The 27,825-nt window shown below is 40.2% G+C and overlaps 1 protein-coding gene across 1 annotated transcript in view; it reads right to left on the reverse strand.

The window, feature by feature from the left end:
• Positions 1-27,825, reverse strand: part of LAMC1 (laminin subunit gamma 1) — a 123,253-nt gene that overhangs the window by 20,678 nt on the left and 74,750 nt on the right. The window contains exons 2-15 of the mRNA XM_082401208.1: positions 27,277-27,581; positions 22,707-22,837; positions 20,504-20,670; positions 17,834-18,022; positions 16,872-16,989; positions 16,409-16,507; positions 16,181-16,317; positions 15,684-15,806; positions 15,403-15,592; positions 14,978-15,090; positions 12,656-12,877; positions 12,347-12,535; positions 1,144-1,389; positions 494-647 (exon numbers count right to left, since the gene is read on the reverse strand). Of these exons, the coding sequence (XP_082257334.1) occupies positions 494-647; positions 1,144-1,389; positions 12,347-12,535; positions 12,656-12,877; positions 14,978-15,090; positions 15,403-15,592; positions 15,684-15,806; positions 16,181-16,317; positions 16,409-16,507; positions 16,872-16,989; positions 17,834-18,022; positions 20,504-20,670; positions 22,707-22,837; positions 27,277-27,581 (2,383 nt within the window). The remainder of the gene's footprint in view (positions 1-493; positions 648-1,143; positions 1,390-12,346; positions 12,536-12,655; positions 12,878-14,977; positions 15,091-15,402; positions 15,593-15,683; positions 15,807-16,180; positions 16,318-16,408; positions 16,508-16,871; positions 16,990-17,833; positions 18,023-20,503; positions 20,671-22,706; positions 22,838-27,276; positions 27,582-27,825) is intronic.

Raw genomic sequence — 27,825 nt, forward strand, 5'->3', positions numbered from 1 at the left:
GGCTGTTATGACAGACGTTAAGGGTTATGAAAACCTGAGGTTCAAGTAATTTTCATGAGTTCTATTCAGAACTTCTTTTTCTAACCTAACCCACACAAATACTTTTATTTCACTACTAAAACTACTACCCATGGCTCTCCAATCTGGCACCACATGGGCGCTGAATAGGAGGTTTGAAAACAGGAATTCCCAAGCAACTGCAACCCTTGAAGGTCTGATTCTAAGCATCTCAGAAAGGACCATATAATTTGTATTGTTAAAAAAATGTTGCTCAGGTGACACTGACACAGCTGGGGCCACTGCATTCCACTCTTTTCTCTCACTACTTAATTACAACTCTCCAGTATTGCCTCGAAAGGGTGTCTTGCCTGTTTTAGGCACTCAAATAATTCCTGAACAAAGCCAAGCCAACTATGAACCATAACTTATAAAAGTTCATCTCTGACAATAAAAAAGCAAAGGTCACTTGAACCAAAGGCAGCCGCCATCTTACCTCTCACAGCCCTGCCCGCTCTGCAGGTTGTAGAATCCAGGGTCACACGCTCCACAGTCCCGGCCAGTCACGTGAGGCAGACACTCACACTGCCCGGTCACAGGGTTACAGCTGCTCTGCTGCTTCACGGTCCCGTAGGGGTTGCAGTCGCAGGCTAAGGCAGGAAGACAGAGACAGCAAAAGATGCAAATCATCTGAGAGAAATACTCAAGTATAAATGACACAAATAGATTCTTTAGATTTGCGTTATCCAGTACAGTAGCCACTGGTCACCGGTGGCTACTGAGCACTTGAAATGTGGCTGGTCTGAACTGAGACGTGCTGTTACTGTGAAACACACACTGGACTTCGGAGACTTGGTGTGGAAAAGAACATACATCTCAGAAATTTTTTACTGATTACTTGTTGAGATGATAATACGTTAGATAGGTTAGGTTAAATAAAATATATTGTTAAAATTAATTTCACCTGTTTCTCTTTACTGTACTGTGTCTACTAGAGAAATTTAAATTACATAAGTGGTTTGCACTATATTTCTATTGAACAGTGCTGCATTCGACCAAACAACTGTAAACATTTAAAGAGACCTTCCAATGACTCTCAGAACGAATGAATATAACTGTGACAGAATCTGGCCGATGGCCAATTACCTTTGCACTTGTCTGCTGGATTGGGAGCCAGGGGATTTCCAAAAAATCCGTCTTTGCACCGGTCACAGTAGAAGCCAGCCGTGTTATAGATGCACTTCAGGCATTCTCCCGTCAAGCGATTGCAATTTCCAACTGCGTTGGGATCGATGTTGTCATTGCACTGGCACAGGCGGCAAAGCCTCACAGGGCCGTTTCTACCCAGAGGGTCTCCAAAGTAGCCGTCATCACAGAGCTCACATCTTTTACCTGCGCATGAGACAATGTGATGTTATGAAAGAAAGGCCTTAGATGTTTCTAGTGCTACTGGTTACAAACAGTCTGGAATAACCATCAGATGCAAGGCAACGTGGGGCAGTGGACATGGCACCAGGCTAGGAGAGCAGAGGACCTGGGCTGCAGTCCTGGCATGGTGAGTGACCTTGGACACATCTCCATTTCCTTATTAGAAAGATAGCACCTGTTTTGCCTCCTTTGCTTCAGTTGTTTTGAGGATTAACTGAAATCATGCACTAGGAGTGCTTTGTAAAGGAGTCCAGCTCAGGTTTATTAACCTTTCCAGTCCCAAGGGCTGGTACATTCATCTATGTTTGTTTTTTCCGATAATACTGAGAAAAATGAAAGATGACTGTTGATACCATACATTTCTTATACCACAGGGTGGGCAGGATCATTCTCTTAAAAAATAAAAGGCATGTGCTCATCCTTGTTTGAGCAGTGTCAGCTGGCACAGGAGAGAACTTGGAGATCGTCATTTGCCACTCGCTTCTATTACAACTAAGGGAACAGCCAGGTTGAGAAACTTGCCCACAACCAAAGAGCTAATAGCAAAAGAGACAGAGGTAGAATTCAGGGCTCCTTCCACTGTATTAAACTCACTGCTCTTTATCCTTCTTTTTCCACTTTCCCACTATTATTAGCTCAAGTTGTGTTCTTGGTATCTTTGTAGCCGACTGGGCCTGAATTACCTAAACTTTTTGGAGAAACAGAGGTTTCTTCATTTACTCATCCCACAAATACTAACTGAGCATCTACAGACACGGCTCTAGGTTATCAGGGTGATGTGGTGAACAGGGGGGATGAGGTCTCTGCTCTCACAAAGCCTATGCAGCAACTGAGGGAGACCAGTTCACAGACATATAAATAAACAAGATTACTTCAGAGAGCGACACACATAAAAAAGTTAAACAAAACAGAAACCATGACAGAGAGACAGGGTGAGGGCTACTTTATATTGGGTGGTTAGAGAAAAGCCTCTGTAAGAGGAGACATTTGGGATGACAATGGAAAAGACACAAGAAACAAACCATGATAATACCCAAGAGAAGAATGTTCCAGAAAACCAAGATAAGCTCGTGGAAGCAGTAAGAGACAACCATGTAGGTCACAGTAAGGAAAATGGGTTTAAAGTACAGTGAGATGCTATTAGGGGTTTTTTTAAGTGATGAGATCTGATTTACACTTTTAAAGTATTATTCTGGCTGCTGTATGGAGAATGGGTTGCAGGAGAGCAGAGTGAAGCATGGAGACAAATTAGGAGGCTATTTCAGGTGAAAGATGGCAGCGGCGTAGACCAGGGTGGTGGCGGTGAAAATGGTAAAGAGTGCTCAGATTTGAGAACCAGCAACACCTGCTGACTGATTGCTCCTGGGAAATGAAAGAGAGAAGAGTCAAGGATAAGCCTCCGATTTTAGCTTAAGCAACTAGGTAGATGGTAGTGTTTTTACTGAGATGAACAAGACTGGGGAAGGAACAGGGTTAGGGTTGGAGAAAATCAAAGATCTAGCTTGGATTTGCTTAAATTTGACATTCCTTTAGCCATCTGATTCAAGATCACACCAGAAAATATTTGGCACAAACTAGCGCGACTTGAGGAGAGACATTCACAGAAAGACAGACAGGATGAAAAGGCAGAGGGCTATGTACCAGATGAAGGAACAAGATAAAACCCCAGAAAAACAACTAAATGAAATGGAGATAGGCAATCTTCCAGAAAAAGAATTCAGAATAATGATAGTGAAGATGATCCAGGACCTCGGAAAAAGAATGGAGGCAAAGATCGAGACAATGCAAGAAATGTTTAACAAAGATCTAGAAGAATTAAAGAACAAACAAACAGAGATGAACAATAACTGAAATGAAAAATACACTAGAAGGAATCAATAGCAGAATAACTGAGGCAGAAGAACAGATAAGTAACCTAGAAGACAGAATGGTGGAATTCACTGCTGTGGAACAGAATAAAGAAAAAAGGATGATAAGAAATGAAGACAGCCTAAGAGATTTCTGGGACAACATTCGCATTATAGGGGTTCCAGAAGGAGAAGAGAGAGAGAAAGGACCCAAGAAAATATTTGAAGAGATTATAGTCGAAAACTTCCCTAACATGGGAAAGGAAATAGCCACCCAAGTCCAGGAAGCACAGAGAGTCCCATACAGGATAAACCCAAGGAGAAACACGCCGAGACACATAGTAAGCAAATTGGCAAAAATTAAAGACAAAGAAAAATTATTGAAAGCAGCAAGGGAAAAATGACAAATAATATACAAGGGAACTCCCATAAGGTTAACAGCTGATTTCTCAGCAGAAACTCTACAAGCCAGAAGGGAGTGGCATGATATACTTAAAGTGATGAAAGGGAAGAATCTACAACCAAGATTACTCTACCCGGCAAGGATCTCATTCAGATTTGATGGAGAAATCAAAAGCTTTACAGACAAGCAAAAGCTAAGAGAATTCAGCACCACCAAACCAGCTCTACAACAAACGCTAAAGGAACTTCTCTAAGTGGGAAACACAAGAGAAGAAAAGGACCTACAAAAACAAACCCAAAACAATTAAGAAAATGGTAATAGGAACATACATATCAATAATTACCTTAAACGTGAATGGATTAAATGCTCCAACCAAAAGACACAGGCTTGCTGAATGGATACAAAAACAAGACCCATCTATATGCTGTCTACAAGAGACCCACTTCAGACTGAGGGACACATACAGACTGAAAGTGCGGGGATGGAAAAAGATATTCCATGCAAAGGTAAATCAAAAGAAAGCTGGAATAGCAATACTCATATCAGATAAAATAGACTTTAAAATAAAGACTGTTACAAGAGACAAGGAAGGACACTACGTAATGATCGAGGGATCAATCCAAGAAGATATAACAATTATAAATATATATGCACCCAACATAGGAGCACCTCAATATATAAGGCAACTGCTAACAGTTCTAAAAGAGGAAATCGACAGTAACACAATAATGGTGGGGGACTTTAACACCTCACTTACACCAATGGACAGATCATCCAAACAGAAAATTAATAAGGAAACACAAGCTTTAAATGACACAATAGACCAGATAGATTTAATTGATATTTATAGGACATTCCATCCAAAAACAGCAGATTATACTTTCTTCTCAAGAGTGCACAGAACATTCTCCAGGATAGATCACCTCTTGGGTCACAAATCAAGCCTCAGTAAATTTAAGAAAATTGAAATCATATCACACATCTTTTCTGACCACAACGCTATGAGATTAAAAATGAATTACAGGGAAAAAAACGTAAAAAACACAAACACATGGAGGCTAAACAATACGTTACTAAATAACCAAGAGATCACTGAAGAAATCAAAGAGGAAATAAAAAAATACCTAGAGACAAATGACAATGAAAACACGATGATTCAAAACCTACGGGATGCAGCAAAAGCAGTTCTAAGAGGGAAGTTTATAGCTATACAAGCCTACCTCAAGAAACAAGAAAAATCTCAAATAAACAATCTAACCTTACACCTAAAGGAACTAGAGAAAGAAGAACAAACAAACCCAAAGTTAGCAGAAGGAAAGAAATCATAAAGATCAGAGCAGAAATAAATGAAATAGAAACAAACAAAACAATAGCAAAGATCAGTAAAACTAAAAGCTGGTTCTTTGAGAAAATAAACAAAATTGATAAACCATTAGCCAGACTCATCAAGAAAAAGAGGGAGAGGACTCAAATCAATAAAATTAGAAATGAAAAAGGAGAACTTTCAAAAGACACCGCAGAAATACAAAGCATCCTAAGAGACTACTACAAGCAACTCTATGCCAATAAAATGGACAACCTGGAAGAAATGGACAAATTCTTAGAAAGGTATAACCTTCCAAGACCGAACAAGGAAGAAATAGAAAATATGAACAGACCAATCACAAGTAATGGAATTGAAACTGTGATTAAAAATCTTACAACAAACAAAAGCCCAGGACCAGATGGCTTCACAGGTGAATCTATCAAACATTTAGAGAAGAGCTAACACCCATCATTCTCAAACTCTTCCAAAAAATTGCGGAGGAAGGAACACTCCCAAACTCATTCTATGAGGCCACCATCACCCTGATACCAAAACCAGACAAAGATACTACAAAACAAGAAAATTACAGACCAATATCACTGATGACTATATATGCAAAAATCCTCAACAAAATACTAGCAAACAGAATCCAACAACACATTAAAAGGATCATATACCATGATCAAGTGGGATTTATCCCAGAGATGCAAGGATTCTTCAATATATGCAAATCAATCAATGTGATACACCATATTAACAAATTGAAGAATAAAAACCATATGATCATCTCAATAGATGCAGGAGAAGCTTTTGACAAAATTCAACACCCATTTATGATAAAAACTCTCCAGAAAGTGGGCATAGAGGGAACCTACTTCAACATAATAAAGGCCATATATGACAAACCCACAGCAAACATCATTCTAAATGGTGAAAAACTGAAAGCATTTCCTCTAAGATCAGGAACAAGACAAGGATGTTCACTCTCACCACTATTATTCAACATAATTTTGGAAGTCCTAGACACGGCAATCAGAGAAGAAAAAGAAATAAAAGGAATACAAATTGGAAAAGAAGTAAAACTGTCACTGTTTGCAGATGACATGATACTATACATAGAGAATCCTAAAGATGCCACCAGAAAACTACTAGAGCTAATCAATGAATTTGGTAAAGTTGCAGGATACAAAATTAATGCATAGAAATCTCTTGCATTCCTATACACTAATGATGAAAAACCTGAAAGAGAAATTATGGAAACACTCCCGTTTACCATTGCAACAAAAAGAATAAAAGACCTAGGAATAAACCTACCTAGGGAGACAAAAGACCTGTATACAGAAAACTATAAAACACTGATGAAAGAAATTAAACATGATACCAACAGATGGAGAGATGTACCATGTTCTTGGATTAGAAGAATCAATATTGTGAAAATGACTATACTATCCAAAGCAATCTACAGATTCGATGCAATCCCTATCAAATTACCGATGGCATTTTTTACAGAACTAGAACAAAAAAATCGTAAAATTTGTATGGAAACACAAAAGATCCTGAATAGCCAAAGCAGTCTTGAGGGAAAAAAACAGAGCTGGAGGAATCAGGCTCCCTGACTTCAGACTATACTACAAAGCTATAGTAATCAAGACAATATGGTACTGCCACAAAAACAGAAATATAGATCAATGGAACAGGATAGAAAGCCCAGAGATAAACCCACGCACCTATGGTCAACTAATCTCTGACAAAGGAGGCAAGGATATACAGTGGAGAAAAGACAGTCTCTTCAATAAGTGGTGCTGGGAAAACTGGACAGCTACATGTAAAAGAATGAAATTAGAACACTCCCTAACACCATACACAAAAATAAACTCAAAATGGATTTGAGACCTAAATATAAGACTGGACACTATAAAACTCTTAGAGGAAAACATAGGAAGAACACTCTTTGACATAAATCACAGCAAGAGCTTTTTTGATCCACCTCCTAGGGTAATGGAAATAAAAAAATAAATAAACACAAAAATAAACAAATAGGACCTAATGAAACTTAAAAGCTTTTGCACAGCAAAGGAAACCATAAACAAGACAAAAAGACAACCCTCAGAATGGGAGAAAATATTTGCAAATGAATCATCAGACAAAGGATTAATCTCCAAAATATATAAACAGCTCATGCAGCTCAATATTAAAAAAACAAACAACCCAATCCAAAAATAGGCAGAGGACCTAAATAGACATTTCTCCATAGAAGACATACAGATGGCCAAGAAGCAGATGAAAAGCTGCTCAACATCACTAATTATTAAAGAAATGCAATTCAAAACTACAATGAGGTATCACCTCACACCAGTTAGAATGGGCATCATGAGAAAATCTGCAAACAACAAATGTTGGAGAGGGTGTGGAGAAAAGGGAACCCTCTTACACTGTTGGTGGGACTGTAAATTGATACAGCCACTATGGAGAACAGTATGGAGGTTCCTTAAAAAACTAAAAATAGAACTACCATATGACCCAGCAATCCCACTACTGGGCATATACCCAGAGAAAACCATAATTCAAAAAGACACATGCACCCCAATGTTCACTGCAGCACTATTTACAATAGCCAGGTCATGGAAGCAACCTAAATACCCATAGACAGACAAATGGATAAAGACATGGTACATATATACAATGGAATATTACTCAGCCATAAAAAGGAACAAAATCGGGTCATTTGTAGAGACATGGATGGATCTAGAGACTGTCATACGGAGTGAAGTAAGCCAGGAAGAGAAAAACAAATATCGTATTTTAACACATATATGTGGCACCTAGAAAATGGTACAGATGAACTGGTTTGCAGAGCAGAAATTGAGACACAGATGTAGAGAACAAATGTATGGACACCAAGGGGGGAAAGCGGCGGGGGGTGGGGGTGGGATGAATTGGGAGATTGGGATTGACATATATACACTGATGTGTATAAAATTGATGATTAATAAGAAAATAAATAAATAAACATTAAAAAAAAAAAACAAAAAAAAAACAAAATTGAAAATTATGTCCCTATTAATATTTAGTTTAATTTCCTTATATCAAACTATTCTTTTCTGAGAAATGGTAGGGAACTTTGACTAAAATGTTTATATACAGCACCATCCTATGCAGTGTCACACATTGGAGAGCATGTTTTCAAGCATAATTTTCTAGTGATTAGAAATCCATGGGATATTAGTATATTAAGAAATTAGAACATGATAAAAATGGCATTTCAAAACATCAAAGAAAAGATAGATAATTGAAAAAAAAAAAAGACTTGAGGAGAGTTAATAAAATACACTACCCATAGAAGGAAGGGGATAGTGTTGAGAAACCACAAGTAGAGCGTAGCACCTGGAATAGTAACTGCAGGGCTCCAGAACCTTGGCCTCAGAGGGTGGGTGGAGGGAGCAGTTACCAGAACCTAATAGTTTCTAACTTTCTTACAAAGGGCTGTTTGGAGAAGGGCACCTGCCAAGAGCTGGTAACTTTGATTAAGGTCACCAAACCACAAGGACCACAAGGACCCTACAGAGAGGGGCTTGGAATACATACTCTGCCTTCCTCTCTCTCTGACCTATGTGCTTCCCACCACCTGCACTCAAATGGAGGTGGCCATGTGATGTAGTACGTGCAGGTCTCATCAGGGTGGAGAAGGATGAAGGATGGATATGGAGGGGCAGATGGAAGGCTTCCAGCCCACCATCCAAGTGGAGACAGCAGGTAGGTAGCTGGTACTCAAGAGAGTGAGGTCAGGGCTGAAGACATGGATTTTGCGGTTGTAGGCACAGAGGGGCTTGTGAAGCCTAAAGATGAGATTTGCTCACCTAAGGAGAGAATATAGATAAAGCTGACATGAAAGCCCTAGGCTGAGAAACAGAACAGTGTCCAGCGCTGCTGCGAGACCAGGTCAGATGAGGACTGAAAACTGACCACTGCGTCTGGCAAATAGAGACCCCTGATGAGGTAACGGAAAATGTGGCTGGGGGAGGGGCAGGACACGAAGAAATAGGACGTTAAGAGAGGACAGGAAGCTAGGGGCCCTTCTTGCCTCTGAGGTAAATATTCAATAGCTTCCAGACCCCACCCAAGATCCTTTCTCCAGATTAGGATTAAGACACCATTTCAGTTCTGCTTTTTCATCAGGTAATTTAGCTAGTCTAGATACGATCCGTATCTAAAATGTCTTAAAACCTGTTCTGAATAAAACTCAATTAAAAAATCTGCTAGAAAACTTAAAACAGAGCTACATGATAGCCCATGAAAAGCTCTCATTGCAAAATATCTTCCACAGCTACAGCTAGTCTACCCCTCTGTCTCAGAGTCTAGGATGTAGGTTCAAGTCCATGCTGTACTACTTATATGACTTCGGGCAAGTTATAGACTTCTCTTAGTCTTGGTTTTCCTTATTATCCCACACTGGGAGTGGTGTCTTCCTTTCTTCTCCTTTAGCACTCTTGTGTGTGTTCCTTTATCTGAACTAACCACACTGTATTAAAATGATCTGTGCTTTGCTCCACACTTTTAGACCCTGAAGATTAGGGACCCTCCTTTATTCATCTTCATGTTCCAAAGCCATGCACTCAAAAACTTTTGTTGAAAAAATGATTATTGTTTTTAATTTACCTGAAAAGATTGTTTAAAGTATTAAATTAAATGCAGAAGCATCTCACACGTGAAGATCTCAGTGACTATCAGCAGTTATTCATATTCTTCAACAATTTTCTAAATGAGGAACATCTTACTTTGTATCTGCAACCTCTATTCATTTATTCAATAAATATTTGCATTCATTCAACAAACACATGTGCCAAACACTATTCTGGGTTTTAGGGACACAAAAGTGAATTAAACAGACAATAGTTCCTGCTCTCAAGGAGCTTAAACTGGGGGTGGAGAGGGAAGATAGGCAATCAACAAATGAATACACATAAGAATATCAAGTGGCTAAAAAGTGCTATGAAAAGAAGTAAAGCAGGAAATAGGAAAATAAAGAGTGATGGCATTGGACTTCCCTGGTGGCTCAGTGGTTAAGAATCCACCTGCCAATGCAGGGGACACAGGTTCGAGCCCTGGTCTGGGAGGATCCCACATGCCGTGGAGCAACTAAGCCCGTGCGTCACAACTACTGAGCCTGCGCTCTAGAGCCTGCGAGCCACAATTACTGAAGCCCACGCGCCCTTAGAACCCGCATGCTGCAACTACGGAAGCCCATGCACCTACAGCCCGTGCTCCACAACAAGAGAAGCCACCGCAATGAGAAGCCCGCGAACCGCAACTAGAGAAAGCCTGCACGCAGCGAAGACCCAACACAGCCAAAAAAAAAAAAAAAGGACTGATGGCATTATTTTTCACAGGGTCTGTGCTGTTTTCATGCAGACTTCTACATCTTAATTAACATCCTCAAGAACTGCTATAGATCATTTCCTTCAATCCAGGTGATAACTAACGAAACAAATACAGCTGACCCTTGAACAGTGCAGGGGTGGACTGATCCCTCTGCACAGTCAGAAATCCTTATACAACTTACAGTCAGCCAGCCCCCACCTTCTGCGGCTCCTCTGAATTCACAATTCCACATCCATGGATTCAACCAACTGTGGATTGTAGTACTGCAGTATTTACTATTGAAAAAATCTCATACAAGTGGACCCATTCAGTTCAAACCTGTGTTGTTCAAGAGTCAACTGTATATTTCACAAATGTTCTGTGAGAAACAACTGATTAGTGACTACTATGTGTATAACATTTTCTAAAATCTCCTATATGATACTCCATCTCTCTATAAGCATCCCGAATAATTTTACTTCACCATTCGTACTATTTAGTATAGATATGAGAACGACTCCACAATGCCTAACGGTTTAGTTTACTGTCCAGTGAAACAACAGAATCAGTAGAGGGATCTCTTATCAAAATGCTCTATTAAGTACTTCTGAGAGTAGAGACTGCACGAGGGATACTTACTATACTCTGTGGCAGCAGAGTAAAGGGTCCTAAGAACCTGGGTACAGCAGGGAGGGTTCATTGAGGAAAACCATCCTGGGGAAGTGACGTTTCAACTCAACCCACAGAACAGACAGGAGGTTGGCTAAGAAAAGTGAGAGAGTCGGGTAAGCACTCTAAAGAAAGAGAACAGCACGCGGCAGGCCAGAGTCGGGCACACCTGAGCCCAGGAGGGCTGGAGCAGAGGGTACAAGTGCAGCAGTGGGTGGTGGGGAATGAGGCTGGAGAAGTCTATCTCTAAGAGACTCTGTTGGGCCACTGTTTTCTTAAAATAAAAAAAGGAGAAAAGAGTCAAAAATATGAAATTCTACACTAACTTCTATTCCTTATTTTTTCAACTACCTTAAGCAAATGATTGGCTCTCCCTGTGTGGCACTGCCCTTGTGCTCGATGTGCGGTCAGGGGAGAAGTGGAAGGAAGCTGGAGTGTCTTAATGTTTCCCAATGATTAAAGAATGTTTTGATGAGACATGAGAGATACAGATTATGAGCTCAGTGTTTTGGTTTTTCTACTTATGCTCATGCTCTCTAGCAATATCTTTTGAACAAAGAGCTTGTAATGGAGTCAAAGGCTGTATCAGAAGCCTGGCCAGAACCTCTCCGTTACGTGGAGGCTAAAGTCAGTGGAAGAAAGGGGAACGGTCAACAGTGAGCCCCCGTCTCCTCTGTCAATCAGCACAGGCAGCTCCTTGAGTAGCTAGGAAAGATCTAGTTTTATGTTCTTATCAAAAAGAAAGAAACTCAGAGCATGCGAACAGAGGTCTTATCCAAAGCTCTACAAATATTTTTTCCCCAACTAAATGCGATGGGCCCTGATATACTGAAAGGACTATTTAGATAAAGAATTTAAAGAATTTTAAAATTACCACTTTACATCAAGGATCCCAGGGCAGCCTCACAAACTAAAAATCAAGTTTTGATTCGCGTCTTATAAGGGAGAGTATATTGTAGTGATCATCAGCTTTGGAGCCAGAATGCCTGGGTTGAAATTCCAGCTGCTCCAATGACTAGCCATGTAGCCTTGGACATGTAACTTAATGTCTCTGTGCCTCAGTTTTCTTAGCTGTAACCTGAGGATAATGCAAGAAGCTATCTCAGAGGGTTGTGAGGATTAATGAGGCAGTACATGTTAAAGTGCTTAGAAAAGCACCTGGCCGTAAATATGTTAGCTATTATTAGTATATGATATGCATTTTACAAATCCATAATAAACCTGTTTCCTACACAACTTTTGCCTACTAGGAAAACTAATCATGGAACCAAACAAGAAAATCCGAAAACCTCCAAAGTCCTTCTTCCCAAGGTGTTTCTATGGATAGAGCAGACTTACCAGTGGTGCCAGTAGGACAGTTGGTGCACACCACCTCCTGTGTCTTAGGGACAACAGCACAACTGGAGCCCCCAGGACACGGACAGGGTTGGCAATCAGAGGAGGTGCCCACGGTTGAATCTCCATAGTACCCGTCACTACACTTCTCACAGTGGGGCCCGGCTGTATTCTCTCTGCAGTTACAAACACCTATTTGGAGAGCAGGTGTGAGAAAACAGGCGAGTGTGTAAGCAAATAAGACAATGAGCATTTCCAACCACCTGCTAAAGAGAATTTAGGTCTAGCAGCCCCCAAAGGTCGTCTTCTCACCTGTCTCAGGGTCACAGGTCTCACTGTGCCCATTGCAGGTACAAAGCACACATGGACTGTATGGTCCAAGACTCGGAGTTTCTCTTCTGTAACCTGAGAGGCACATCTCACAAAACTGCCCTCCGTATCCCACAGGACAGGTGCAGGACTCCACCCAAGTTGCAGGGACCCCAGGCCCAGGACGAGCGCTTGCCAGGGTGACATCATCCAAATATCCAGCACCTGTGTATGATGTGGAGAAGAGGATCACTGAACTGGCTTTCATATTCCAAAACTTCTTGCAAAGTCAATAATGCTAAAGGGTAACCACACCCAAAATTTCAGAGACAATCAACCATCAGTTTAATTCATCTGTTGGAGAAGATAACTAGAAAATAGCATTTAGAACAATTATGTGCTACCTGGTGCTAAGTATCTGGAATGGTGATAGAGCAAACTTCATTTTTTAAACACACACACACACACACACAGATTTGTTGGATTTTACAGTTCTCCCAATCACCAATGTGAAAAATGAAAAGCATTGGGCAATAATCTGGGGAAAGAAAAGATAAAAGGAAGAATGTGGAAATAATAAGAGTTTAAGGCTACAGCCATTAAGCCATGTTTTTGTTCTTTTGCCACAAAATCAGGCACTGATCGTAGAGTTCAAGGATAAGAAAGCAGGGAAAGCACCTGTCGACAAGTACCACTCAAATTATATACTTTGCCCTGCATAAAACAGAAAAAGTAAGTAAACAAGTTCTAATAATCAGGGCTACTTTGACAAATATGTAATTATTCCAAAGCTGTTATGCCGTATATCATAATGCTTTCCTGTTTCCAGAAGAAAATAAAAATAGAGGAAGCCTTATATTGGCTTAGCCCAATGGTTCATCCAACCTAACAGTACAGATGACAGACTCAGCAGGAACATCCTATGGAAGAGGCAGGTTTTGATTGTATCATCATATTTCCCTTTAATTTCCATTCCACTCCTGTCTCTTGCACTCTTATCTTTCAAGTGTATTTCCCCATGTTATGAAATATCACTTGCTGTTCATATAATTCTTAGAAACTGATGACCTGAGGCTAAAGGACAGCTCTTCTATTTCTGCCTTGAATTTAGTTAATTTTTACTACATTTATGGGTTTTTTCAACATTAGATCATGAGAGACATCTCCACTGTTAATGTGCTTCCAACTCCATACATTCTTAAGCCTTCCCATCCTAAAAGTACTCTTTCTTCGATCTGTCCCCACTCCCAAATTAGAGTCCCTCTCTTTTCCCTCCCTCACAGCCGAACATCTTAAAAGAATAATCTGTATTTTACTTCTTCACCTTTGAATTTACCTAATTTGTGATTTAATTTACTTAATTAAATCACTGCAATCTAACTTCAGTTTCAACACTTCTCAAAAAAACCAACAAACAAAAAAAACCCTCACCAATGATTCTTCAGTTACCCAATACCAAAATCCAATTGTACTATCTTCCTAAACCTGTTAATTGTTCCTCTTCCTTAAAATTCTTTTTCTCTCAAGTCTCAGGTCATGGTCCTTAAATAACTATATTTCCAGGATTGCATCTTCTTTTCTCTTTCTATATTTTTTTGTTATATTTCCAAGTTTAAAAATGATTACCCATACGTTGACAACCCTTCGATTCTAACCTCCAGTCTCAACTTCTTCGTAAGCCCCATCCATATTTCTAACTACTTATAAGACATTTTCATCTGGATATTCATGCAGGCATCTCAAAAAACAACACATCCAAGCTGCTGATGCCACTTTCAATGCCACACCACCACTCTGATTCCTCTTCCCCTAGACAGCTTTACCTTTCTATAGAAATAGGTCCTCATTAAAAAAAAAAAAATTATAGGAAAAAAATGTAAAGAAATGCTTAAAAACAGCTTTTTAAATTTAAAATTATAACAAATGTTCATTCAGTAATTTTTAACTTTTCATAATTTAGCCAATTTAGTTAAAAGGGCTTGATAGTTACATAGCAAGAAATAAAAACAAACAAAGGTTAAGCAATGTGAGCCAGCAGAATTATATTTGGGATTCTTAGAAGATTCTAATTATATATAATGTAGCCTCAATAGGCTTATTTATTATAAAACAATACTATTTACTAATTTTGGCTAATTTTCTCCAGGTCTTTAAAAGTAGTTTTAAAATGTATTATTTTTATACATAATTCACGTATGATGAGGCAGTTTATACCACTTCTTTAGGATCAGTGTTATAGTATTAGGACTTCAGAAATAAACTTTTGATTATGGATCCTTTATCTAATCATCTTAAATGATTCTCTTAAATTATATCATAACTTACTTCTCTCACTATATGTCCCACGGATCTTGATAGAGGTCAAATTGTTTAGGAGTTTCTGAAATTCGAAAGGGGTAAGAGTAGGCCTCCAAGGGTAATCTGTCGCTTCATGGAGCCTAGAGAAAAAGGAAGGGCCACATTAACCTCTGTAAGGACAATTCTGGGTGCTGAGAAAGCATTTCTTACTCATTTATGCCACCAACAGTGCACTGCTCTGCCAATCTAACCAGGTCAGAGAAGAGTCTGTAGGTTTGATAGTACAACTGGAAAAGGTACACGTAAGCAAAGGGAAAGTTCCCTTTTACAAAGTCACCTTGAGAAGCCAGAAGTTTTTCTTCGACACACACCTTGAGGCCTGATGAGCTTTGACAAAGAAACCACTTTTATAATTCTGGTCAAGTCAGATTTTGCAAACAAAATTGTCTTACCTGAAGACATATTTCACAGTGGTCTCACTCGGATAGGAATTGCCCTGAGCGATCAAGGGCACAGACACTCTTAGGCCAGCTCCCTCAAGCACCAGGTCTTCTGCAGAGAGGCGAGTGTCTCGCCTGTCCACTCGAAAGGAGAAGGAGAAGTTCTGACCATAACTCAACACCTGCTTGCCCAAGAACTTTGCTGGAAGGCAGACACAATGGTGAGCAAGAATGTGAGAGTACGAATAAACAGGGGTACACGCCAAGCCAGACCGCTTCCTAGCCTTACTTACCGGGGGCAATGAAGTACCTAGGAAAGTAGCTATCTGAAATGACAGCGATATCTTGCCTCTCAGAGGACCACTCAAATGATGCTTCAGAGCCATCCCTTTGTTCCGCACGCCACCCATCCTCATCTGCAAGCAGAGGATGGAACACAAGTGCCGTTACTTTGTAAATGTCCTGAATTCAGATCCTCTATATACCACAAAATATATAGCAAGTCATCAATGAAAGTTTTTTAATAAATGGAGGCTATAACAGTACCTACATATGCTATACCCCTCAAGCTATAATTTTCTTTATTTTATATAACATTTTATACTTAATTTGGTAAATTCTAAAACCATTTATATATACTTTCATTAAATTAAAAAGCCAAACAAAAATCACATACATTAAAAAACAAAGTGCTGATACCGTCAAAAAAATCCTCAAAGAGCTACTGACTTTTTAACATTGTAAATTTAATCTCACGATTCTAGAGGACAGAAGGAAAGGTCTACTTTACCAATCTGAAAGGTAGAGGTTATAGAATAAACACTGTAGCCGACAGCATTTGTACAGACAGAAGAATGCCCAAAGCAGAAGCAAGGTGTGCAACCCATAGGATTAGATGATTCCAGATTAAAAAATCCAGGTTTGCATCTGAAAGAGATTAAGATACAATCAGGTATTCATTGTACTTGAAATATGATAACAGAGAAAATACAATACGGCTAGAGAAAAAATGAGCTACCTCTCACAATTGAAGCCTTCGACATTGTCTTTGCAAACACATCTTCCTGTTTCAAAATTACATTCGTCTGTGCTGCCAGAAGGATTACAAGAGCATGGCCTATTGGATGGAAAATGGAGGAAAACAATGAAATAAGAGACAAGATAAAGAAATTCCACTCAATCTTTTGTTTTATATGTTAACAGATTTTTTAAAAAGGAATACATAAAAGAGCAAAATGAATCCTAAAGTCATCTTTATATTTGGATTTGATTTCAATCAAGGATAACCATCACATTTAGACATTGAAAACTCTGCTTCACCTCTGTACAAAACAATCCTGGATCATCATTACAGCTAGAAGCCTTAAATCTTGGTTTACAAGTATTATGGGTGGGAAATGTTTATATGGCTGCAGACTAGCTACAACATCTATTATTAAGAATCAGCTACATTTGGATTCTGCCCCCTTGAAAAATCTTACCTGCATCCAGCCTCAGTAAGAGAATGGTACCCAGGCTGGCAACGGTCACATTTGTCCCCCATCACTCCAGGCTTACAGCTACATCTGCCATAGCTATCACACTGTGTACTGAGAGAACCTGAAATTTAAAGTGCTCAGTGTCAACCACCAGTTAGGTAAGTAAAATTAATGTCTCAAAGAAAGAAGGTTGGTAACTAAAAACAATGCCTGAAAACCAGAATGCAGATTGTTTTTCAGTATCTAGATGGTAACCAAGAGAATAAAGATCAAATTTTAAATCAGAACACTCTCAAAATCATACCCCTTGAAGCCATGACTTTTAAACTTTCCAGACATACACCCGAAGATGAATCTACTCATAACTGTTGAAAAACACTAACAAATCACTCTGTAGCCAATGGTAAACTGTACACAGAACCAGTCACTGCTCTGTGGACAAGCACAGGCTCCTTATGGCCTGTGTCTAGAATTTAAGTATATACAGGCACGAATAACAAAAATAAAGTTCAAACTCCTGAAAAAGTACAACAGACTAAGAGCACTCCTCTGAACACACACCAATGTGCTGAAAGAGGTCAGCCCTCCAAGGAGGTTAGACTAAACAAAATCATTAACAAGGAAGAACTCACGAAGCAGCTAACCTTTTACAGTCAAAGTTCAAATGGTCTTGATGATCTTATTGCTAATTATTTACAAAACCATTACTCAGGCCAACCCCACATTTTTATACACACCAGAAAATCATCCGAAGGCCCAACTTGGTTAAAGAGAGTAGAGGCAGATCCTAAATCATTTACATGATATAACATGTAAATTATAACAATAAATTATAACAATGTACACTCTCCTATACTTAAGCTGTACGAATCCCTAGGAAACAAAGCTTTATTTTCTGGGGGTACAGGGAATGCTTATTTTGTCTTCCAACCATCACAATGAAGCAGACTCTGCCTGTCACTTACCAACAGGACTACAGTGGCAGGGAGAGCAGGCTTCTCTGTTCCCAAGGCGGAAGAAATTCTCCCGGCACCTCTCACAGTTGGCGCCGTCCGTGTTATCCTGGCAGTTGGTACAGTGGCCACCATGGCCCGTGGAACGGTATAGTTCAGGGTCAAAGTAGCATTCCTGCGATCGGCCATTGCAGTCACAGGCTGTTGGCCAAAACGTTAAGTCAGATCCATGTTCCTTTACAAACAGCATTTTAAAAGACTCAAAGAAAACAAAACCATAATTCCCCACATCTCTGACAGACAGGTGGTGGCAGATTAAGAACGACCACCAAGATGCACTGTTCACTCAAAAACAAAAACGAAAACTGTATGTCTGTCTATAAAGGGTTCATACAGTCAGGTTAACAGCTTACTAAGAAATGTTCATCCTTATCAAAAATAGTACCATCATAAAATATAAGTAATCCTTGTACTTAGGAATCTCCGCATAGTTGTACACATACAAACAAAAGCCAAGTCAAATTACAAATCTTCTGAATCTTTATCCTTCATTCTAATACCAAGTCCAAGCACAAGGGGCCAATTTATATGCAGGCTTCAATTTATGTTAACTTTTCAGGGCTCAGACAATTCAAATACATTAGATACCAACTTCTACAATGCCAGATTACTTGCATACCCAGATGGGAGTAATCTTGAGACACGTGGGTAAAAATTAGTGCCTCTTTCGAAAGAAGGAGGAAATCTATAGATCCGCAAGAAAGTAAATCCACAAGAAGGGAAATCTAGATCCACAGATGCCTCCACCTGCTGGGAAGCCATAGTGCCAAATGGGTCATCTGTTAAGTAGCTATATTCCCTACAGAATGAGTATCTGTAGTCACTGAAAATCTTAATTATATTTATACTAAGATGATTTTTTCCAAATTATTGATTCTGCCCCAAGTATAGACACTAAATAAAAATAAAATTTTATTTGATTACAGATAGAGCAGGAGATTGTTGTTTTAAAAAAAATTTGAACATTTTTTTTTCTCCTCCCTGCCTTTACAATCAGTTCTTTTATAGTACTATATTTGAAAACTTTTTAGAAACTTGAATCGCTGGCACCAAGAATTAGAGTTAAGTAACTTTGAAAGCTCCCATTCCCTTCTTCATCAGCTATTTCTCTTCCCTCAAGTCTCCCTAGATTATCTTGCAATCAGCCCGGCTCACAGCACCTAAATGGTCTGGTGCTTAGAGACTGTGGGGTAGAACAATCCCCATGTCTATGCTGTCCTAACCCACTGCTAAAAGCAGATGCTGTGGCTCCCTCATCATCAGCTGGTAAGAGAGAAGGCAGCTGTCATTTTCTCTTCCCTAGCTCCAGCACCCTGACAATACTGTAGTACTGTCACACCTCCAGAAACTTCTCTCTTTGACGGGCCATGGTGCTGAAGGGACCAAAGAGGAAAGCAAATTGACTTAGCTCCTTATCAAAGTCTGTTAGCTACTGTATTCTGTTCACTTGCTAGTGAGAAGCTGGATATAATGTTACACTTGTTTTTTCCCATAATGTTCCTGGATAGACTCAAAATATGACATCATTAAGCAGATTACTTTTCAAACACATGTGTACATTTAATTAGATGTCACATCTTAGGAGTATTTCATTTTTTCTTTTATCAGCCTTTATCACGTAGTTTCCAACACTGGATATTACAGTTCAGTAAAAGAATTAAAGAAGTTCAAGTGCTTAGGAATGCTAGAGGAGGCTATAAAATTTATCTGAAAATGTGAATAAGAAAATCTGCTGTAAGCAGCTAATGTAAACAGTCATGAGTCAAGATATTGGTCCTTTTTCAAGGTTTCTGCCAATAATTCCTGCAAGTTCAGAGTGTCTTCCTTCTTATTCCCTTTATTACCAAGAGGATACAATAAGGAATATTTATAAGGACATAAGAAAATGTTGCTGCTTTAAAAGTTTCTCACTTTCAAGTCCTTGGCAAATCATGATTACATGGTTTCATGATTTTTCTCCTGAGATTCCTTTCTCTACCTCTTGAGAATAACCCAAGACATTATGAAGGAATAAACAATGTGTAATCTTTTTCATTTTACCTCTTCCTAAGAATACTAGGATCTACTCTTCTTCCCAGAGCCACCCACCTCTGCATGACAGAAGCAGGAAAATCCTCCCCATTGTGCTCTTTAGTGAGATAAAGAAAAAATAATTTTGATAAATAATCCATCGAAAGCAGTCTTAGTCTAGAACTCATCACACCTGACAAATGTTAGTCAACAATCCTGGCTGTTTGAATAAATGAGCATTGAAAGCAAGAAGAATATTTTAAAGGGCAACAAAGAAAAGACTGGAGAAACCATATTTTAGAGTAGGCAACCCCAGCCCAGTATTTAGAGCTAAGCAAAGGCCAAACCTTGAAGGTGCCGCTCCCATTCTGTTATGTGTGTTCATGAAGGAAACATAAAACCAGCACAGTTTATGTTTATGGCCAATTGCCCGCATCTATGATTTTCCTTTGACGTGCATGCAGGTTATTGTTCTACACTCTCAAATTAGGGAAGAAGCTCTGCCTTTCAGGCTTTTCCTTTCAAGGAGGAATCAAAGGAAGTCAGCAGTTCCTTCTCCCACCTCTGAAGTCCTCAAGACAATTTAGTAGACGAACACCAAGGGGCACTCACGCAGGCATTCGCTGGCACCGTCGGCAGTCGCCCTCCTCCACGGCCGGTCATTGAAGAAAGGAAGGCACTTCTCACAGTCTACGCCATAAGTATTATGTTTGCAATTACACACCAGCTTGTCAAATTCATTCTTCACGCACTCGCTTGCATGTCCGTTACATTTACACCTGGGGAGAGAAGAAACCCTCAAAAGAATGAAACACCTATGAAGCCCCGAAACGCATGCAGAAAAAGGATGTACACAGAGAACTAAAAACCACCTCAGGATGTTTTTGAGTTTACCACTCAAAACTGTAAACTGAGAAACTGAGCAAGATTAAGTAATGACTGTGTGTTTTCAGGTATGAAGAAAAATTAAACAAGACAGAAAAAAAAAGGTACCTTTATTTAACAGGGGATGGGGCATTAACCGGACATGAGAAGAAAGTCCCCAACAATTTCTGAGGACATCTGTAGGACCATTTCCTGAAGTGAAATGCGTGCATCTCAAGAGGCAGCCAAGTGTAGTGGTTAAGAAGAACATGGACTCCAAGGCCAGGCCGCCTGGGTTCGAAACCTTGCCCTGTAACTTACCAATGTAACTTAAACTCGGTGCCTTACCTGTAAAATAGGGAGGATGATAATACCTATTTCATAGAGTTATTGAGAAGATCAAGAGGTTGCTATATGTATGTGCCCAGGACTGTACAGGCATGTAACAAGTCAATAAATTTCAGCAGTTATCTGCCATCATGATTTTAAAGTATTTGATCTGAAGACAGTGAGAGACAGATACCACACCATCATATGGATCTCTGGTAGACTGACATTCCCTCAGGTTGTTTGGGGCAAGAATCCTTGAAGGAGCCTCTAGATGCAGGTACTACCATAAACTAAGGACTCATGGAACTCCCCATGAATACTAACACGCACTCTGGTGCAGAGCCGTTACCCTCACTCGCTCTTTAAAGATAGCAATCAGTTCCACAGCTTCAAGCACCACTTAATAATACACTCAAACACTTCTGAAACATCTACAGTGCACCAGGATGAATCCCAAATGTATATCTCCAGGCCGCCTCTTTCTCCCAAGCTCCTGTCCTTGACTGCTGCACAAATTTAGATGTCCTCCACGACTTAAAACTTTACATTCTACAACTAAACTCACCACCTTCCCAAATGAGCTCATCTTCTCCATTTATTTTGTTAATGATACCACAATTCTCCTGGTCACTAAACCTTCAAAATCACCTTTGACTAAAATCCTGATAACTCTTCCTTCATAAAATGCACCTAAATGTTTCTTTCCATTCTGCTGTCACCACCTTAATGTCAGGTATTTGTCACCTAACACCTAGATGACAGCATAATAACAGGAATATAAATTCTCTCGATCATATTCTACTGTTACCTTGCCTGCAGTTAATCTTCTTAATCTACTGTGTTGAAATCATAGCCCTAACTCCAAAAAAGTACATGATTTCTCATTGGTTACAGTTTCCATCAACTTTCACTGAGCATCAATCCCATACCAGGAACACTGCATACAAAAATAATGTTTCTGCTCTTGAGACTTCATAGTCTATTACAAGGGGAGGTAAGTCCAAGATCCTTGGCTCACTGTCTAAGGTCTCTGGCTACCAAACTCTCTCTGGTTTACAACTCCACAAATTCATATAAGATTTTCCTTAAGTCAAGGAGGTTTAAACGCTTCCAACTCTAAACTTTTGCTCATGACGTGCACCCAACCCTCCTGCACCCAACCCAGACATCCTCTCTCCTTATCTAAACCCTACCTATTCTTCGACGCCCAGCTTAGATTCCATCTGTTTCTCTAGCCTGACAGTCCTGTAACTATTCTCTGACATATGACATCTCTTTATCTAAAATGCTTGATGGTACTAGTATTTAACTTTTCGCATATTCATACATCGCCTGCCCCATTCACCTGTAGGATCCTAGAAGGTCAGGTCCTTCTCAGTAAGTGAATGTCAGACTTGCACTTCCTCAGTGGCTTTATAGTGCCTATCATAGAGCTTCACACTTAAACGCTCAATAAGAATTCACTAATGTGTTGATTTGACAAGGTTTTAGAAAACCTAATTACTTTGTTTCCAGGATAATGAGGTCTAAAACATTACTAATACAGTTGTAAACAAGTTGCTACATTCACTTCTACACCAAAGCTCCAAACACTTTCAAGGTTATTTAATGGTTTACTTACCTACCACCCACAGCGAAATCAGAGATTGCATAATAATAGGATTTGAGAACTTTGGGGTCATTAAACACTTCATCTCCAAAAGTGTTCAGGCGATTGAGTGTTACTCTGATGTCAGTGGCAGTTACCCATTCCTGTCAGAAAACAAAAACACAGAAAAGATAGGTAAAGGCACTGAAGATAAGAGACATATATGTGACAAAATCTTCTAAACAGTTAATGTATCATTTAACTTATGTCCTCTTCTGGCATTAAATCTATTATAACACTCAAGGACTCCTTTCATTTCTTCATACTTGAATTTCCTTCTTGACTCTTCCCTTCTTTGATCTAAGTTGTTACTTTACCACTCAGAGTCTCCCGAGGCAGGAATAATATTAGTTTCTTCACAAGGCTGTAGAGAGGCTTAAATGAAATATGCTTTTCAACACTCAGCATGCATTAGGTAGTCAATACACATGTCTCGTCTCTCTATCCTGTATCCACACCCCAAAGCCAGTCAAGAGAAGCCAGCACAGAGCTCACGTAGTACCACCACCGTATCAGATACACTGGTCATTGCCTCCTCCTGCCCATCTTGTACCATCTCCCTCTCCCTCTTACCCAATCCACTACGGACAGATCTGGGAGACACATCCAAGCACAAAGCAATCAATCATTACACTGGCCTGAACCAATCAGACGTACTCTTTGTCTTGACCCTTCCCAAATGTCACTTCTCGTGAGGCCTTCCCTGGCCACCCTATCTAAAATCGCCACCCCCCGCCAGCCCCCTGCAACTCCCTATTTCCCTTCCCTATTTTATTTAAATTGCCTGTTTCCATCACCACCATCTGCCCACCCCACCATTGCCACCACCAGATTATAAGCCCCACAGGGCAGGAATTTGTTTTGTTTTGTTCACTGCATTTCACTAGTGCTTAGCATATAGTTGGTGCTCAAGTAACATTTGCCGAGCAAATGAACAGATTTGAGGAAACTACAACTGATCGAGTTGGTAGGTATACCATAATGGCAGAGGACAAGAATGAAGGTTATACAGTTTTCCCCGCGGTTTTATGAGAACTAAGCGCTTACAATAAATGCCCTTTCATTGAGCTAATTTTAGTCAGATGTTTACATCTGTAGTAGTTATAACAATTATCCCAATGAATCACGTCTGCCAGTGTCCACAACCTGTGCGGTCCCTGTCCACGCTGATTCTAGGCTTGGGCATGTGACTTGCTTTGGCCAAGGAGACATCAGCAAATGTGACACAAGCAGAGGTTTAACAAGCATGTGTGCACCGGGATCTACCCTCTTGGAATACTTCCTCCATCACATGAAGAAGCCTAGTCTAGCCCCCTTGAGGATGTAAGACCACAGGGAGAGAAAAACCCAGCTCCCACTGCTGACCTGCCAGGGAGCGAGCCCAGGCCAACACAAAATCGTGAGAAATAATAAATCAGGGTTGTTTAAAACCATTAAGTTTTAGAGTGGTATATTACATAAAACTACCCAAATATACCATGTCCGCTTACTTACTTATTTATTTTATTTTTTGGCCACACCCCACGGCATGTGGGATCTTAGTTCCCTGACCAGGGATCGAACCCACCACACCCCCTGCAGTGAAAGCACACAGTCTTAACCACTGGACCGCCAGGGACGTTCCTCATGTCCACTTTAAGTCCTCTCCTGGGACTGCATATCAGCATCACCTACGGAGACGTTAACAAGCACGTGCAGAGCTGCAGGCGTCTATGTTTTCAGAAGGCTTCACATGAGACTGGGAAGCACACCCCTGATTAAGAATCACTGCTTACACCAGGCCAAACACCTGAACAACACAGAGAGCTCATCAAGGCTTATCTCCATGAAGCCTTCATGTATAATTAGAAAGGAGAAGAGATGATGATTTCACCATATCCAAACTTGGAACTCCAATAACAACGCCCACTCATGGCCACAATGTTAGGAATCTTTTAGTCGTCTGTAGTGTAAACAGCTAAACATATCTCTGTGTTTAATGCTTATTATATCTTCGACAGGCTTCATCTTTATCACAGCTCCCCTGGAATAAAAGCTTCTCAAGAGTTGAATCTAAGCCTTTTTTTTTTTTTTTTTTTTTTTCCATAACGGGCATCTTAAAAAGAACAGACTCTAGAACTAGCCTTTCTAGGTTTTGAATCCCAGTTCTGCCACTTAAAACTGTGTGATTTGGGGCAAGTGACTTTATCTTTTCTGGGCCTCTGATTCCTCATCTGTAAAATGGAGAAAATAAAAGTATCTATCTTATAGAGTTATTGGGAAGGTTAAATGTGTTAATACATTTAATATAACTAAAGGGTTTAGAACAATGCTTGTCACATTGTGGCACATTATAGTAAGTGCTATAATAAATGCTAATTATTATTATAAATCACTACATGCTTAGTAATATTCATATACATTGAAACCGGGAAGGTTTCTGGGAGATCACAACTTTTAGAGGGAGGCACAGGGAGCAATGAGGGCAGAAGCCAACTGCCTCTCTCCTCACTGTCAGGTCGGCTACAAGTCATATCAGTTAACCCTCCTTGGCAATTATATAGCAGAGCCAGAGCTCTTACATCCAGAGACGCATAATTAATGTTTTTGCATAATGATACCAACTGACCAAATCTACTGCAGATGCCCACAGCCTTTTGCCACATTTAGTCTTCGAGAGTTTCTGTGGCATGAAGAGTTAAGAAACATCAGAATTCCTATAGCTGGGGGAACTGCTTCAAGACAGGCTGACAAGGCATACAGTTAGCAAAGGTGCCAGAAAACCACAGTCACATCATTAACTCACTGCTTTTCCCTACTGACTATACTGTTCCCTCCCCAGGACAGTAAAATACAATAATTCTTCCCTCCCCAGGAAGAATCAAAGTTAGAAAATGTGTGCCAGTTGACCAACTTATAGAGTATTTACAGATCACTTCTGCCCTAGGTAATCTGTCTCCTGCTTTTTCATCTATCAAAGTCGGTTATTCTTTCTGCCATTTATTTTGAACACACCTTACTGCCTTTGAAAGAAACATTTTCTGAAAGACCTTTGCAAACACACTCATTGCTCACCAGAATCCTCAGAGCTTACCAAAATCAAGATCTATGATCTCCCAGCAAACTACAGAAATGCAATGGAAGGGAAGAACTGGACCCAGCGAGAATATATTCTCATCTTTTGCCACTGTCCAAAGCCACACGGCCAAATTAGACAAAGGGTCCTTGTACATAAAAAGTTCCAAAGAGAAAGAATGAGGGAACACAAAGGCATAAGGCCCAGAAAAACAGGGAGATTCCCTACTTAGAAGTCACAACAGCTTTTCATAAAGTATACACAGCATTTGCAAACCCACATCCAGTCTTTCTTGTCTCAGCGAATTAATACAGGCTGTCCCCATTTAGATGTTAACTCCAGCCACGTGACAGAAGCATCTCCAGTCTGTGTGAATGTGCTGAGTATGGCATGACACGCATCTGTCTCTCCATAATCAAACAGCCAGAACATAAGAAAAGGTCACAGACGTCTAAGCAATACAGAAAGATTCCAAATTATAGTATATAAGGAATATGCACACGGCATTTATGAAAAAAGAAATCTTGGGCTTCCCTGGTGGCGCAGTGGTTGAGAGTCTGCCTGTCTATGCAGGGGACACGGGTTCAAGCCCTGGTCTGGGAAGATCCCACATGCCGTGGAGCGACTAGGCCCATGAGCCACAATTACTGAGCCTGCGCGTCTGGAGCCTGTGCTCCGCAACCGGAGAGGCCGCGATAGTGAGAGGCCCGCACACCGCGCCCCGCTTGCCGCAACTAGAGAAAGCCCTCGCACAGAAACGAAGACCCAACACAGCCAAAAATAAATAAATAAATAAATAAAATTTTTTAAAAAAGAAATTTTTAATTCTTTCTATTGCCATATAGGGAAAAGTTTCTATCACCGTCCTTAAGCGCTATACCAGGGTTACCTAAATTCATATCTTGTCACAAAAACCAGTGCTTTTAGGTGATGAAGAGTTTTCATAATGATTGGCAACAGTGCCAGACAAACCCAACCAAACTTTCCTTGTACAATAACAAAGGAAGGTAGAGTTCTTAAACATCTTGCTTCAGTTGTTTCCTCTTGCTAATACTAAAAAATAGTTTTTTTTATTTTGTCAAATCAAAGAAGAGGTACGACAGGATACAAAAAAATTTGGTAGATTCATTCAAATACCCTCCTTCAAAACGAAGGCAGAAGCAAAATGTTTCCACTGCAAGTACAGAGACTCAAGTCAAAATTGTTCAACATTTTAAAAAATCTGTAAAATTTACATCCCAGAATACACGTGCAAGAAAACTAAGAACAAACATCAACTGGGCAGCAGAAATAAAACTACTTTCCTTCACTTATTAATAAGAGAACACAGGAGAGAAGAATAAAATCCAGCTGTCTGTCCTGGTGGAGTAGGTGCTATTCCTACCCCTTACTTCAGAAGTGGGACCACGGTCCCCCACTACAGTGATCTTCCTGCATCCTGCCTGTGGAAGAACTGACTGGCTACCAAGCCAACCGCTAGGTGCCTACCTGCAGCACGGGGCTATTGTCAAAGTTGTAGGCGCTGGGCCGTCCTTCCAGGGTTGAAAAGGCCACGTTGCCCCCGGTGAGAGGGGAAATGTCACTGAATTCATCTGTGCACAAGGCCTGCTGCTCGTCCCCTCCCGTCCTGATGAAGCCTCGGTTTGCCTTCGAGTAGGTGTTCTCGCAGGAGCCGCTGTAGTACTGGTAAGGGACCCAGGGCCCCTCTTCCCGTGTGCGCTTGTAAATGGCGAAGCTCTCCGGGCGGCTGGTGTGGAACTTGAGGCGCACATATGTGATGTCAAACGCTTTTCCTGTGGGGCAAACACATCGATGTCCAGAAGTCATACGTATGAAGCACAGAAACCCCCTCTATTCCCACTTTGCTTTGGAACTTGACAAAGAAAGAGGATACAAACCAACATGTGCACACTACGCTAAGAGGGTTCCAGAACACACAACACACTGGCTGTGTCCAATAGGCTGTTCTAAGCCTGGAAACAGTGTGTGTTTTCCCACAGAAATAAGTTATAGCTGCACTCATAAGCTGGCTCATAA

Source organism: Balaenoptera borealis, assembly GCF_965194805.1.
Source record: "Balaenoptera borealis genome assembly, chromosome: 1".
NCBI classification, from domain to species: domain Eukaryota; kingdom Metazoa; phylum Chordata; class Mammalia; order Artiodactyla; family Balaenopteridae; genus Balaenoptera; species Balaenoptera borealis.